A 15,284-nucleotide genomic window follows, 5' to 3' on the forward strand; every position below is an offset into this window, starting at 1 on the left:
CAGGGCATGTTGTGCGAAGAGAGGATAACCGATGGTCGCTTAAGGTAACAAACTGGATTCCAAGACAAGGAAAGCGTAGCAGGGGGCGGCAGAAAATTAGGTGGGCAGATGAGGTTAAGAAGTTCGCGAGGGTCAAGTGGATGCAGCTAGCACAGAACCGGGTTAAGTGGAGAAATATGGGAGAGGCCTTCGCCCTGCAGTGGGTATAGTCAGGCTGATGATGGTGATGATGACAGTCTTTGTCAAAAATATTCAGCCCAAGAGGTTCACTTCTAAGCACTCTAACTAGGCTCCTGGAAGCAATATATGTATATGAAATTTATCATAGAAAATAGTGACGACTAGATTTCCCGTGTACGGGATTTTCAGCGCTGCAGATACGTAACGAGCCTTGTTATGAGGTTTAGAAGCAAAACCCTCGGGCCGTATATTTTTGACAAATACTGTACGTTCCAAATGATCTTGCCGCGTCCTAACTAGTCGATTTGAGCCCCAATGTCACAATACTTGATGTCATGGCAGGAGCTCCTAACTCAAATATTGGCTTCCACATCAGAGGGCGAGATGCGAACAAAACCTTCCAGGACCCTTTTCACCGTACTTCAGTCAGTGTGACTTTACAGATATCTACGTCGGGCGGTCTTTCACAGAGCTGGGTAGCTTACGACGGCATTCTATTGAAAATGGGAGCAATAACTGGGGCACAAAAATAAGGCATTAAATATTAAGCGAATAGCAAAGTAGATAAACACAAACAAAGACCCCCAAGAAAAGCCGCAGGTTGGAATCGTAATCATATCGAGGAACGCTCCCAAACTCGGAGCTTAAATGTTGTTTAACGTTCGCATCTACTTTAAAAAAACAGCGCTCTATTTTGCTGAACATCGAGCATAGCGTGTATAAAAATACTTTAATAGGTTGCGTAGAACATGTGTTGTCGCACATAAAAAGAAGTAACATCATCTTAGGCAGCAGTCTTACGCTCTCATAGAAAACTGGCTATTATCGACCGGACTTCGCACAGTATTAATATGTAATTATGCAGGGCTGTAGTAACGCGCCAAAATGGGCCGTTGCCCTACCTGCAAAGGGGTTGTCGATAATAACGAGAACAAAGTTTTAGAGCCTCGGAGTATTCTTTTGTCGCAAACTGGAAACAAACAATTCTGTACGCAGATTACATGGCTCAGCGGGGAACCACAGCCCGAGGCGGAGAGGCGTCCTATCAGCCAAGGCAAGCTGAAACCTACGGCGCAACCGCTGAAAACCTTTGTTTCGTCCGCGGTTGCTATACAGGCACCGCCCTCGACTACATCGAGCCCTGCACTGCTGCCGAGAACCAAACCTGCAAGATTGTCGGGACGCTGTCTACATGGAACGAACTTCTCTGCCAGGTTCGCTTCGAATTGCGAGAATCATCAGGAAGGTGCGGTCAGCTGTCCGTGGTTAGCTTCGAAAAACCCTGCCTGCCCGTTCCACTGAGAGAGCAGCGGCAGCAGGGCATTGCGCTCCTGTGCCACCTTCTCAAGACGCATCGGTGCGTGGCGACCTTGGACATCTGCGTGGTGGCAATGGAGTCTGGTGAATTGACCCGCATCGTCGAAGCACTTCCGGAGCGCTCGTACGTGAAAGTTCTCAAGTTTCGTAATCCTCGATTCGCAAGTGCGAAAACACAAGAGGACCTCTGTAGGCTGATTGCTTCTCTAACCAGCTTAGAAGAGCTCGAGTGTCCTACGGCATGGAAATGTCCAGCGCCATTCTTGGACGTGCTGTCAGAGCTCCTACGTAGTACTGGTTCTCTGACAGCCCTGCGGATTCCCATGATATGCATCAAGAGTCACAGCGCGGAAACGTTTTTGGACGCCCTTCGAGGCAACTCCAGTCTCGCGAATCTGTCTCTGGACGAATCTTTCATAGGCGAGGCTTCTCTAACCTACAGAGAAAAGTTCGCAGAATACCTCAAGATTACAACGACGCTAACATCACTGACTGTCGTGGCGTGCAATAAGCTGCAAGACTCCTTGAAGTACGTTCTCCAAGGCTTGCTAGCTAACAATACGATATTGAATTTGACCCTCACAAACTTCATTGTTGATAAGGATAGCGCTAAGATCGTTCCGAAGATCTTTGAACAGAATATGACGCTAAGAGTCTTCAATATGATCTCAACAAGGCAAGACGTGGAAATGCCTGCCACCGACATGTACGACGACTGGCTTGAAGCACTATCATATAATAGAACTATAGATGTCGTTAGGCTTCCCTTCTGTGCCGGCGAAGTAAAGCAATGGAGAGCATTTTTCGCCATTCTGCCGTCAAAAAGAAGCCTCAAAATCACTATCGAATTGAACTTCACCCATTATGATGTTTTGCCGGAAATTTGCAAATCGCTCAGAGAAGCAGGCGCAGAAAAGCAGGTTTTCTTCGAGACCCACTTCCCTCCAAACAGTGCGGACATGCTTGACTACAAGGGATTTTCTGAGATATATGCGTGCTTACGAAATGATACGACAAACGAGTTTCTGCGCATAATGCAAAAGCTCTGCTCCGCTTCTCACGTTACGTCGGTGCAGCTAGGCGTATCGACGCATGCTGTAAATGACACACTGACATCAGCAGTCGCTGACTATATCAGAAGCACGCTCACGCTTCAAAAACTCCACCTTATTTTATATTGTGACCCAGCCTTTCTGGTTCCGACTAACGGCTTTTTGAACGCTATTACTTTGTCCTTGGCTCAAAACAGAAGCGTAAAGGAGCTGCACATCAAAGTTCCGGACATGGAAGACGAAGACATTGATTTGCTAGCGCGCACGATCAAGACTCTGCACAATATTCAGCGCATGTACTTTGTGCCCGAAAGAGCACGCGACGCTAGCGCCTTCTTCAGGGTCCTGTGCGAAGGCATCGCGAGCAATTACACGTTGCTTAGTCTTACCGTAGACGTGTCCCTCGACGATGGGCAAGCAGCGAGAGACTGGTTCGCCGTCTGGGACACGACACGACGGAATTCTGGCCTCCTCATCCGCGCCGCCCTATTTGTGAGCGGCACTCGGTGCGACAGGTATGCTGATTACGTGGATTAGTTGAAAAGGTCGTACTGCCATATATATATATATATATATATATAAAAGATCGTAGTTAAGTAAGCTTTGTGTTTCGTTAAGTAAAGCTCTCAGTGCGAAGGCATGATATTTGTGGAGCGGTTCCTTGTACATTCGTGCAATGTGTCAGTCCGAGAAAAAGTATTCGTGTTCTACTTCTCAAGATTGACGAATACGCATTTTAAAGAGCAAAGCATGACGTCATGAGACCTCAGCTGCTAGCTACTATTACGAAGAATGAGCGAAGCTACGTTTCAAGCAGCGTTACTGTATTTTTCAGTTTTGGGAGCTTTGTCTCATTACTGTTCGCTCAGCTCGGTCTTCTGACTTTTATATAGCCCCCTCCATGCTCCGCATAACACAAACACCCGCATGCACACACGCGCGCACACACACACACACACACACACACACACACACACACACACACACACACACACACACACACACACACACACACACACACACACACACACACACACACACACACACACACACACACACACACACACACACACACACACACACACACACACACACACACACACACACACACACACACACACACACACACACACACACACACACACACACACACACACACACACACACACACACACACACACACACACACACACACACACACACACACACACACACACACACACACACACACACACACACACACACACACACACACACACACACACACACACACACACACACACACACACACACACACACACACACACACACACACACACACACACACACACACACACACACACACACACACACACACACACACACACACACACACACACACACACACACACACACACACACACACACACACACACACACACACACACACACACACACACACACACACACACACACACACACACACACACACACACACACACACACACACACACACACACACACACACACACACACACACACACACACACACACACACACACACACACACACACACACACACACACACACACACACACACACACACACACACACACACACACACACACACACACACACACACACACACACACACACACACACACACACACACACACACACACACACACACACACACACACACATGTGCGCGCACACGCACACACATCTGGCATACATCTTCTTTCATGGTGTTAGTAGTACGGCAACACTATCCCTGTCCTTTACTCAGGACGTGTGTTCGCGACAGAGCCTCTAAGCTGATAGTGGTTACGTTTCATTGGATTTAGTGGATTTACATCTAGCACCCAGTACAGCCATCCAGTCGGATGTGAGCTTTATTTAAAGGGATGCATTACACTCGGCCGGCAAATTTTTCCGGTAGTAGAGATGAAGGCAAGCAGTCGCCACGTAGTGCAGGCTAGAAGTAATTAGTTTTGGTTTAAACCGCTGTGTGTCATCCGCATTTTGTATACGCAGCATTCCTAACGAAATCGCGCAAATTTAGTATTATTAAATTAAGAATTTTTTTTTGTTGGACAAGATAAACTGAGCCATGAATTGTTATTAAGGACGTGTGCGAATGCGCGAGCCACATCATCAAAGCCTTGAAGATGCCGTGAAGATAGCAACGATGTAGGCGGCCAGGCATCATCTTTTGTTCTTACTATTCGGAGGAAAGGAGCGCCTAAGGACGTTCCCGCCCTACAGTCCAGTTATCTGCTCATTGCGAATCAAATCTGTCGCCGAGTACTGTAGAAAACGCGAAAAGATTTTAAGACAAGAACTTTTAGATTTTAGATTTTTGCAGGCTGTTCAGGCGAGCAAATTGCCAATTGCCGCTATGTAGGCGCTCATGCACAAGTGGCGCTGTTTTGAAACACAGAGCTTCGAGCCAAAACATGCTATTTTATATTTATTTATTATATTACCCGAAACGCCTGTAAGTCGTTACTGAATGGGCAGGTGTGAGAATAAAATTAACAAATTTTTAAACAGCAAAAAGGACAGGCACAATGAAAAATGACGATGCAGACGCTTAAGCGTCTGCATTTTTTGGTAGTATATTTGGTGATGAATTTCTTGAAGGACGACGTGTCTTCAGGAAAAACGATATTGTGCAAAAGTTATTCCAGTCAGCGTAACCTTTGGGACGAACGGATTAAAAAGTTCATTCCTTTTACAACTAGCGATTACAACTTTCTATGGAGGATCAACAGTATATGTATGACGGAGGAGAAGATACTCTGCTTCGTGCTGTGAAAAAATTGAGGATGTCTATGTGTGCGTGAGAGGGAGCAGAGCTGCGAAAATGTCGGTCGTGCTTTCATTTTCCTGTTAACTCATGTCCAATTCTAGATAATAAATTTTCATATTTGCGCTTGCTGATAATATACTCTCAAATGGTCTGAGGGTAAAATTAATTGATAAATAAGATAACATGAGCACGTACCTCAAAACAAAACTTTATATTGTTCATAGTTCACAATTTGTCATAGCTTTTTTTCTATTTAACTTCTGCTTTCCTTCAACTTAATATTTATTTGTTGCTACCTTCCGAGAATCATTTTCGCATTTATCGCAGGATACAAAGTTAGAAAAATGGGCTCAGTGGCTACTTGAACGAAGAGCTCTACCACTGCACTATGTTCGTACGTAGCCGTTTTCAATACATCGAGTTAGTCTACCGCAATGAGGTAGGCTGCGCAGCGGCTAAACGTGTAACCTGAACAACTAAGCTCCCAAAATAATCACCTCAGCGTTAAATACCTGCAGCACACAGAAATTTCCGCCTTAATGTAACAAATAACTTTTCTAAGAGCTTAATTAAAGGAGTAAAGGCATAAACAACTTTGATGTAGGTATTTGTATTTTTAGAACTATGTGCAAGGCAGAAATTTTTAGGAATAACTGCGCGGAATTCATTAAAACCAGCTAAATGCTTTCGTATTAAATTTTTCCGGTGACGTTTTGATTGCGGTTTCAGCCGCCGCACAATGACTGGTATCTTACTGACGAGATGAGGTTACGTGAGGCATGCAAAAATTTTCAGATATTTGTTTCTTATTAGTTTCATAGTTACTTTACCTTTGGATGAGCTTGATCAAACAGTTGTTCGAATTAAAAACACCGAAGCGCCGACTATACTGCACATTTTGTACAACTCACTTAATGTCAGTGCATAAGTGATTTAAAGATAAAGATAAATAGGCTTTCTTTCAATGTATTAGGAGGTCGGACTATACTATACTGCACATTTTGTACAACTCACTTAATGTCAGTGCATAAATGATTTAAAGATAAAGATAAAATAGGCTTTCTTTTAATGTATTAAGAGGTCGGACTTATGCAAGCAAATTAATTTACTTGTTAGCGCGAGGAGTTTGCTTTTCTTAGTGTCGCGCTGTGTTGACTTCATAGGGAAGCATAGAGGATTTTGTTGGGAACGGGGCTGTCAACGCTATCCCGTTAAAAATCTCGGGCAACGTGGGCGTCAACCATTAACAGCCTGGAAACCTCAGAGAATCATGAGCATGCCTGCGAGCAGTACGTGGTGGACAAGTAACAACCACTGATACCCTCGCATTCCCTGCTTCAAGCCTACAGGCTCAAAAATGTAACCTAATGCCTTCAACAGGTGTTAGTTTTCAGGTAACAGAGTCAGCCAACCGATTGTTCGATGTGTTGTGTTATTTGACGAGACCTGATGGCATTGCTCCGTTAAAATTAGCTACTAACTCACGGAATTCTTTTTATATGGAAGAGTGACGTGGGATGCGAATTCACGAAGACCCTTGCAACCTCAGTTTCAAGCCACAGAGCCTCGAAACGTCATGAGCTGTACTCTAGCAGGCGCAAGTTTGAAGGCTACAAAGGCTTGCATCGGTTGATCGCAGGTGCAGTTGCTAAAAAAATAATATTGCGACATGACAATCAGTGATCCAGAAACGACCATTATTGCATCTGCCACTTGTCATATGAGTCTCATTGATCATCTGTGAATACTTTTTTTCAGGTATGGTATCATATAAACGTAGAGCTAGTATGTCTGTGTCCAAATGTGACGACATGAAATAATTCATACGCACAACCAAACAAGGTTTATTTTCGAAGTAGTCTTGTCCTTTTTTATTATTAAAATTTTAGCATCTTTTACCAATGGGTGTCAGCAAAAATTAAGAGCGAGAAATATTTCTGAAATACCAAAGTCAGACGCAAATATGTCAGATTCGTGAAGAGGCCGTAGAAGCCATTTATCAATAACATGTCTGCAGGACACTTTTTTGTGCTTTCGAAATGAACCGTAACAGTCTGGGCGTGTTGGTTATTCATGATGGAAAAAATTCGGCGCAAAGAAGTACGAGGACAAACTGAAGACGCATAGGACACTCGAGCGCTGACTTGCTGCGTGGTTAGCGGAAGGTAGGAATCCTCCGAACAAGGCGCGTAAATTTTGTGGTAGAATCTTGTTTCAAATGCAGAATGAAAGTGACCGGGCCTTGCAGACCGCGTTTGCGATGAAGCCACCAGTTGATGAAGACACACAAGAAACATATACAAAGGGGCCAAATGCACTGGTATTGAGTTTTGCCCAACTTATAACTTTTCACTTTGACGTGCATATTTCAGTTCTGTATGCATCATGTACTGCTGATAGCACATCGTATATATATTTCAGGTCTAGCTAATGCACGCACGAAACCTCTTTGACTTGCCTCTTCAAAAAATCTTTTTTATATATTTGAAACTTTCTTTTTGTAAGTAATACCTGAAGAGAACTAGTTAAATTTATAACTTTAAAGGCTTGCAGACGGCACCAGGTATTAACTCTCCGCCCACCTACAGGCCTTGCGGCGAAGCTGTGGAGTTGATGCACCGGCATCCAGCGCTTGTGGAGCAAGTGGCCGAGCTGGCGTCGGTGAGCGAGGCCCAGGCCGCCGCCATGATCCGAGACGCCCTGAATGCACTGGAAGACATGAACGAATACATGAGGCTGACCGGTGTCGTGAACCGCTGCGTCGTGTGTCTCCCTGCCGTCGACGACCGCGCGCAGCTGGACGACCTCAACGAGGACTGCTGGCGCGTTATAAGGCGCCACCTCTTGCTCGCCGACGTGAGGAATTCGTAGGAACCGCCTGATGCCTTTAAGACATGGCCTTCACAAATAAGTGATGTGCCTCGAGTGTTAGGACGCATGATCCATATAGACGACTGACATACAAGGGGAAATTCTATGCGGTGGTGCGGTAATGAGAGAGGTGTTATATGCAGAAGCATTTTATATGATGCAGCTGGATATCTCCAGAGCTGGCATGGTAAATGACCTCATCTTTTAAACATAAATCTATATGTCGCAATAATTAGCAGAGTTTTGAGTCCCTGTCTATCACTATTTTTTGAGCTGGGCGTCATGAATGTGAGTTGAATCCTGAAAGTTGCCTCAATAGCGATCAATAGCGACACTCTCAGTCGCCCTTCAAGGCACAACAGGGTTGAAGCGGGCAGCGGAGGCAACATTGAAGATGTTCCATAAGCAGCTGCGCCCTGTACATACTTAAGATGAGATATATTGCCGATTTCATTGATATTGACTGCTCACGAGTTACTTTCTGAAAGAAAGGCAAATCCTTTACTACTTTGATTACTTTTAACTTATCAAAGTTAACCGGTGGAAATAAAGTTTTGGAATTAATATCCTCTATTTCTGGTGGACCATCTGTTTCGGCTAGGTGTGTGTTTGCGTTCTGCCAATGAACAGAAACGTGAATTCTTTGCATTAATTTATCTGACGAGGATTGTGAGTGTCTCAGAAGTTCGCATTACCCTATAAAATACAAATATCTATGCCCCAAGTAGCCTGTGGGATAAGATAGATGGCAAGTGATCTCCTGGTGACTAACTCTGCAAGATAAAATTAATGTCCTAATCTGTACAGCACTACTATTCTATCCTGGTGAGTAAGCACCTCCGAACGAAGCTGATAGTGCATCGCATGACGCTCTCACTACCTTTCCTTCCGCCTTCTGTTTCTCTTGAAGTCCCAAACGCACTTTTTCCCATTCCCCACTTTATTTTTCTGTGGGGTGCATTTATGACGTTGCCTTTCATACGCCATATCTCCTCGTCTCCCTTTCGCAGGGCCCCGTTCCATTGTAGTTCGTGTCCGCCGCCGCTCCCTTTGTCCCGTTCCTCTTAAAAATGGCCACCCAGCCGACCGGCCAGACAGCCGACGAGTGAGGGTTCGCCTAAACAATGGGCCGTCGAATTCATCTTCCGTTTACTCTCTTTCAGAAAGAAAAGAGAAGGAAGAGATGCGTGGTTACCCCCGGCTCACACCACCTCCTCCTTTTTCATAGCCAGTCGATATAGAACCACTCCTTCCCATCGTCGTTCCTCGCCTTTGATCCGGATTTCATCGACTTCTTTTGTAAAAGACGTGGCTATTACCCGCGACGACGATGCGCTGTTACCAGCGATGACACGGCGTCGTTTCTTTCTATGTATATATGAAAGCGTAAATTCACTCCTTCCCTACAACAGGTCACTCCTTTTCAAAGACCCAGTTCGATATGTGATATTTTAAAGTCCTCGAAGGTTCATTATCTAGTTGGTCGAGGGCCCACTGCGGGAACGAAAGCTGTCTGTAAAGTGTGTATAGTTTCCTGCCCTTTAGTTACCTGTCGTAAAGTTCGCATGACACGTGTACCTTTCGTCATTTTATTCGTGAGCGCGTAGATCGGTGGGGCTTCTATTTTCTATCAGGCGATCACGCTCCATTGCCTATAGCTGCTGCAAAAGCCCATACAAGTGCAGTCAGAATCTGTGCAAAACTGTGCACGACGATATATACTCTTCTAAGTCCTCTCCCGCAGTTGTTAGTTTAAAGAATGGCGATAAAAAGTATGGCCTCAGATTCGGCCTTTGTCATCGAATCGTCGATTAAAGTCTTTCTCAGAGGCCCGAGGGTAAATAATGATCATGACAAGGAAACATTAGATGATACGATTGCGTTTACCTTGAGACACCCTTTCTCGCAAAATGTTCGGCATTAGCCAAGTCGCTTTGCCTTCTATTTTTCTTACGCCAAAAAAGAACATGCCCGCTGCACATCACCATGTCTCTTGAAGGTAAAACATAACAGTTATCCATTAAAAAAAAAACAAAAAAACTAGCTAACTCTTGCTCTATATTGAGCCTATTTAATATTTTTTAGTAATGGCTGCTTTTTGCTGTGTTGGAGTAAGGCGACCTGTTGACACTGGATAAACTACATAAATGGGGTTGGGGTTGGGTTGTGGGGTTTAACGTCCCAAAGCGACTCGGGCCATGAGAGACGCCGTAGTGGAGGACTCCGGAAATTTCGACCACCTGGGGTTCTTTAACGTGCACTGACACCGCACAGCTCATGGGCGCCTTGCTTTCCGCCTCCATCGAAAAGCGGCCGCCGAGGCCGGGATTCGATCCCGCGTCCTTGGAAACAGTAGTCGAGCGCCGTAACCACTGCGCCACAGTTAGCCGACGCAGTAGCACAGTTTATCGCAAAGGCAATAACGATCAATATATGCAATAATATGTAAGGCTTCACACCGAGATAAAATATATTTTTAATATAGTTATTATATCTTAAATATTAAATAAATAGCTTATCCAATTTCCTTGCTGGAGCTGTAACTGACCACTGTAATCAGTTACATTTCAGAAGGACTCGTTGTAATTGTAAGCGGGTACTTGTGACGTGTAGACGACTTGTGGGATGAAAGAAATAAAAAGTGAAGGGATGTAGTGGAGGGCCTCAAAATGATTTCGACTACCTGAGGGTTTTTAACGTGCACTGAATTTGCACAGAACATGGATGCCTTTGCGTTTCGGCTCCACTGAAACCCGGCCGCTGCAGTCGACTTCGAACCCGAGAATCCTGGTTTTGTAGCCGAGCGCCTGAACCAACGAGCCTCCGTGGCGGGTTAAAAAACAATAACAGAACTTTCTCTCGTTTAACTAGGTTGAAACCATGCATAGACGTCCAGCATATATATATATATATATATATATTTTTGCTGACAGAGATAGCGTTCGAATTTTTGGAGGACAGGGACCTTTAATATTATTGCATTAAAATAATAATACCGGATTGTTGTAAAATAGGTTTTTATAATTTAAGAATCGAGGAATCGAACACTATTGTTTTAAAGTAATAGTACCGGATTGTTGGAAAATAAATTTTATATAAATATTTATCGAGTAGTTTTTGGCTAACGTCATTTCGACTTTTACATGAGGTTGCTGAGTTCAAATAAATGTCTAACAGCGGAGAAAAATGAGGAGCTATCCGTCTGTGCCAATGCACGTCAACACTCTTGCCCACAAAGCGTGTCAATGGTGAGTAAGTATGAAATTTTCATTGCCTCACGAGTTTCCTGATAGAGCTATTAGGGTCATGCTGATCAATACTATAGCTGCCCCAACTTCGCACTCCTGTGACATTTCTGCCACAAACCAAGAAGAGCATCACCGAAAAGCGGCGTGGTCAGCGCAGGCTAGGCTAATTCATGCGTGCAGTTCAACAATAAATCGAGGTGTCGTGAATTAATATCGCAGCTTCATATTGGTGCCCTTCATCATAAACATAACGCGGAGGAAAGGCAGAAATAAACACGAGGGAACGCCCACCCCATCATTAGATATAATAGCTAACCTAAACCAGTCAAAATATAATAGAGCCAATACCAATAGTAAAAAGTCAATGAAAGAATTAGGAAAACGTCAAGAAACATCATCCCTGGTATCATATTTTATGAATATTTTTGTACTATTCATTATTTGATCCAAAGAGAAGGAAACAAATAGCGGGCAGGGAAGATCATCAAAGCCTTGCTAAGAGTTAAATGTCACAGCATAGAAGCAGAATTGCTCTTACAAGTCTCCATCACTGCAGGCATCGTGGCCATTTTAGGTGTGTTGCTTCGGACATTTCTTCTATGGCGGCAGACTTCCTTGGACTTCAATAGGTGTTCGGGTGACGCGGCCGCTACTCCAGAAATACTTGGTAGCGAGTCTGCATTCGCCGCTGCTGTGGAGACATTTATAGAAGGTTGCGATTATAACTCAGCGTATTCAGTTGCTTTTAATGCACAACTGCATTTAACGGCTACAGTTTTACTTTCTTTTGTTCGTCCGTCCAGTCCACGGGGAAAACATTCTCTGAACTGGCGCCTGAAGTTTCAAGAAGAGGTTCATATCTTGATAATCATGGGTGAATATTGTATAAAGAAAGTGAGGCATTGAGCTCAAAAGGAAATTGCGTTAATTTCGATGGGGTGGGAATCGATCCTGGACATTCGGATCACGACAAGGGTACGCAGCCCATATACCATGAGGGCTCGCTGGTTGAAACTTAATAAAGGGGGACCTGAGGAATATGCAGTTCGAATGGGAAAGACATGATAAAACGATCGCACTCAAGGAAAGTAGCTATCAATATTCACACGGCAACCATTCGGTTGGCCATCCCTCCAAATTTGCGCGACTCGAGAACGGGAGAGGACAAAAATGACAGACGGCCGCACAAGCGCAATCCGTCTGTCGTTTTCTCCTCGGATTCTAGGTAGAGCATTTTCTCTCCTACTCTATACTAGCACGTCTTTTGTTTATAGCCCCGAGTGTGCATTGATTTCCTACTCCAGAAAATATTAAATATTAGCAGTGTTCAAACGCGGTTAAACCACATTTGATGAGCGATAGTTCGTTTTGCTTGGTTTTGCTATTACCACGTGCTCAACTGACGTCATTGCGCTCTTATCACGTGATCTCGGACGTTTTGGAGAATAAATCACCTTTAAACAACAAGTTTAAAAGTTAGAGTTCATTAGCCATGATGAAGTGGCCATTTATAGTCATATGATCATGCACCAGCTTACCATAGCATAATGACACACAGGTCGATACTTGTCAGTTTGATCTTGGCTCATCTCAAGGTCAATAGGACGGAACCAGGCTCTCCCAGGGTTTGTACCCAGAGGAGTGCAGCTATCGCTTTAAAAGATTGTAAGCGGTCGCACGAGAGGTAAATTAGATGTTTTTTTGAATGCACCTCAGTCAGCATCGCATGCAGGTGGCCACACCAGACCCACCTTTTACGAGAAGAACCCACCTCACCCGAAGTCAAGAAGTCTTTTTGAATAAGCTCATCGCCCATGTGGCTTACACGCCACGTATTATGGCCCGCTGGCGTCAGTATACGGAGAAAATGATTACGTGCCCCCACTGTACGACTCTAACCTGCGGCGGCATATCTCATTTACTTTGGGATTGCCCTGCTTTTTCTACTGGACGCCCCGAGATCGAACCCTACCGCCTGAACTACCGTTCCCTTCTAGAAACTGATGCTAACACACAGATGATATTTGCCAAGTATGGCTCGCTTAGTGGCCTGGTTAGAGCAATGTGATTCGAGTGACGACCTAAACAATGAAGATTATGTCTACTCCCCTCTATCCCCATACATGGCCATGAGCCTTCCCATTCAATAAAGGACATTCAATCAATCATTACTCTCGCGAGATTAGCGTGACAAGAGCCCTAGAAATCTCTGAGCGCCACGCGTGCTCACTGCCACTTTGTGCTATACCCCCACACTTGATTGCTACTTGCTGAAGGAGAAGATAGTTTATCATTTTTCTCTTTCTTGAAACGGTGATTTTCATCATTTTGGAATGCGCTGAGCCTCTTTCTTTATAGTGAATTCTCTCACATTCATGCAAGAAGTTCGTAGCCCCCCTCGCGCGTGCTCTTACCCACAATGGGGCGTGCTTCTAGAAGCCCCGTTTCTTTGTTTCTATTTTGTTGCATTTCGAGGGGCATGATTATTTTGTAAATAGTCTCGCTTCCTACATAAAATGTAGTTGCGCCTATGATATAGCTATAGCGTCCTTGTTAGCTATTCTGTCCGCTAGGCCTGCCTCTCTTGGAGCTTGGAGCAAGTGACACAACTGTGCAGTGAATAGTTAGAGCTCCGTCCGTATTCACAAACGCGCCTTGACTTGACGCTCCACCTCCACTCGTTGGAGCGGAGAATACAGCCGCTACTCCACTCCAGGGCCGATTCGGATTCATGAACGCCCCTCGGCGTTTCCTCCGACAAGTTCTCCTCGAGAATACCTCCTCCACTCGGAGCAGCGCAAGTGGCATATGGGGACGAGATTAAGATGAACTTTTGGCCCGAAAACTGCGTGCTGAACTGTGTAACATGCTCAGTTTTTCATGTCAAGTTCTAAATAACTTTCGCAACCGACCTCGACGTTAACAGCATAGTGTAACTTGTTTTGTGGGCTGGATGAAAAGGGCGGCTGTGAAAAATGGCTTGAAATGTTTTCGCATCTGGCAACAGTCGCTGCTGGTGACGTCAGCTTCAAGAAATGGTGTGAATACTGTTTATTTTTTGGTGTGAGATCTACGCTCGGCCTTTGCCGCTTTGCCTTTTTTTATTGCCAGGCTTTGACAGACGTTTTTTATTTTTTCTTGACAGGCTTGACCGACTTTTTTTTTACCATGCTTTTTTTTTTTTTATTGCCGGGCGTCAAAATACATTGCAGGAAAAAAAAAAAGTACAAGCCGCGAACTCCTACCAGCATGGCTCTGGCCTGCTCGGAGGCGAGCTAAACATGCGTGCTGCTTCGCAGCGCATTGCAGCTCATGCACGCTGAATTCGACCCTCCAGAAGAAAATGCCGCGTGCGGTTTCCAAACAAGTAGGGAGCCCTCATTGAAAACGCGCTTGAAAAGCCATGCTCTTCGTCGGCCGCGAATATCCCTCCGTAGGAGGAGCACACCAACGCGCTCCCTCAACAGCGCCGCGCCGGCCGCGCGTCCGCAGACGTACTACGTACCCTCGGGCGACAGGCAAGCCATTTATGTCCGCACAATACAGCACGCTGTTCCCCCACAAGTTCGGCGCCGTCTGCGGAAGCGCGCGGGGCGAGCCACGGAAAGTGCGCCGCCGCAGCTCGACTCCGGCCGCGAGCGAGCTCACCATTTGGCCAAATCGGGCCTCAACTCTGCACTCGGTGGGCCCCGAAAAAATTATCCATTTATCCAGTGACGACTTGTGCCCGCGCCACACACGCGCAATGCGACGATGCGACGATCAAACAACACAGACGTCGGTGGCTGATCACGGTTATCAATGTTCGGCGTGAGCGGCAGG

At 45.2% G+C, this 15,284-nt stretch overlaps 1 protein-coding gene across 1 annotated transcript; it reads left to right on the forward strand.

Moving 5' to 3' along the window:
* The first annotated feature begins 1,556 nt into the window (after positions 1-1,556).
* LOC146200142 (uncharacterized) lies at positions 1,557-8,214 on the forward strand. The gene is made up of 2 exons (XM_084592882.1): positions 1,557-3,064; positions 7,932-8,214. The coding sequence occupies exons 1-2, from the start codon at positions 1,572-1,574 to the stop codon at positions 8,212-8,214; spliced, it is 1,776 nt and encodes a 591-aa protein (XP_084449008.1). The 5' UTR covers positions 1,557-1,571.
* The last annotated feature ends 7,070 nt before the right edge of the window (positions 8,215-15,284 follow it).

This window comes from Amblyomma maculatum, chromosome 2, assembly GCF_055883805.1.
Source record: "Amblyomma maculatum isolate TAMU_Amacu chromosome 2, ASM5588380v1, whole genome shotgun sequence".
In the NCBI taxonomy this organism is placed as follows: domain Eukaryota; kingdom Metazoa; phylum Arthropoda; class Arachnida; order Ixodida; family Ixodidae; genus Amblyomma; species Amblyomma maculatum.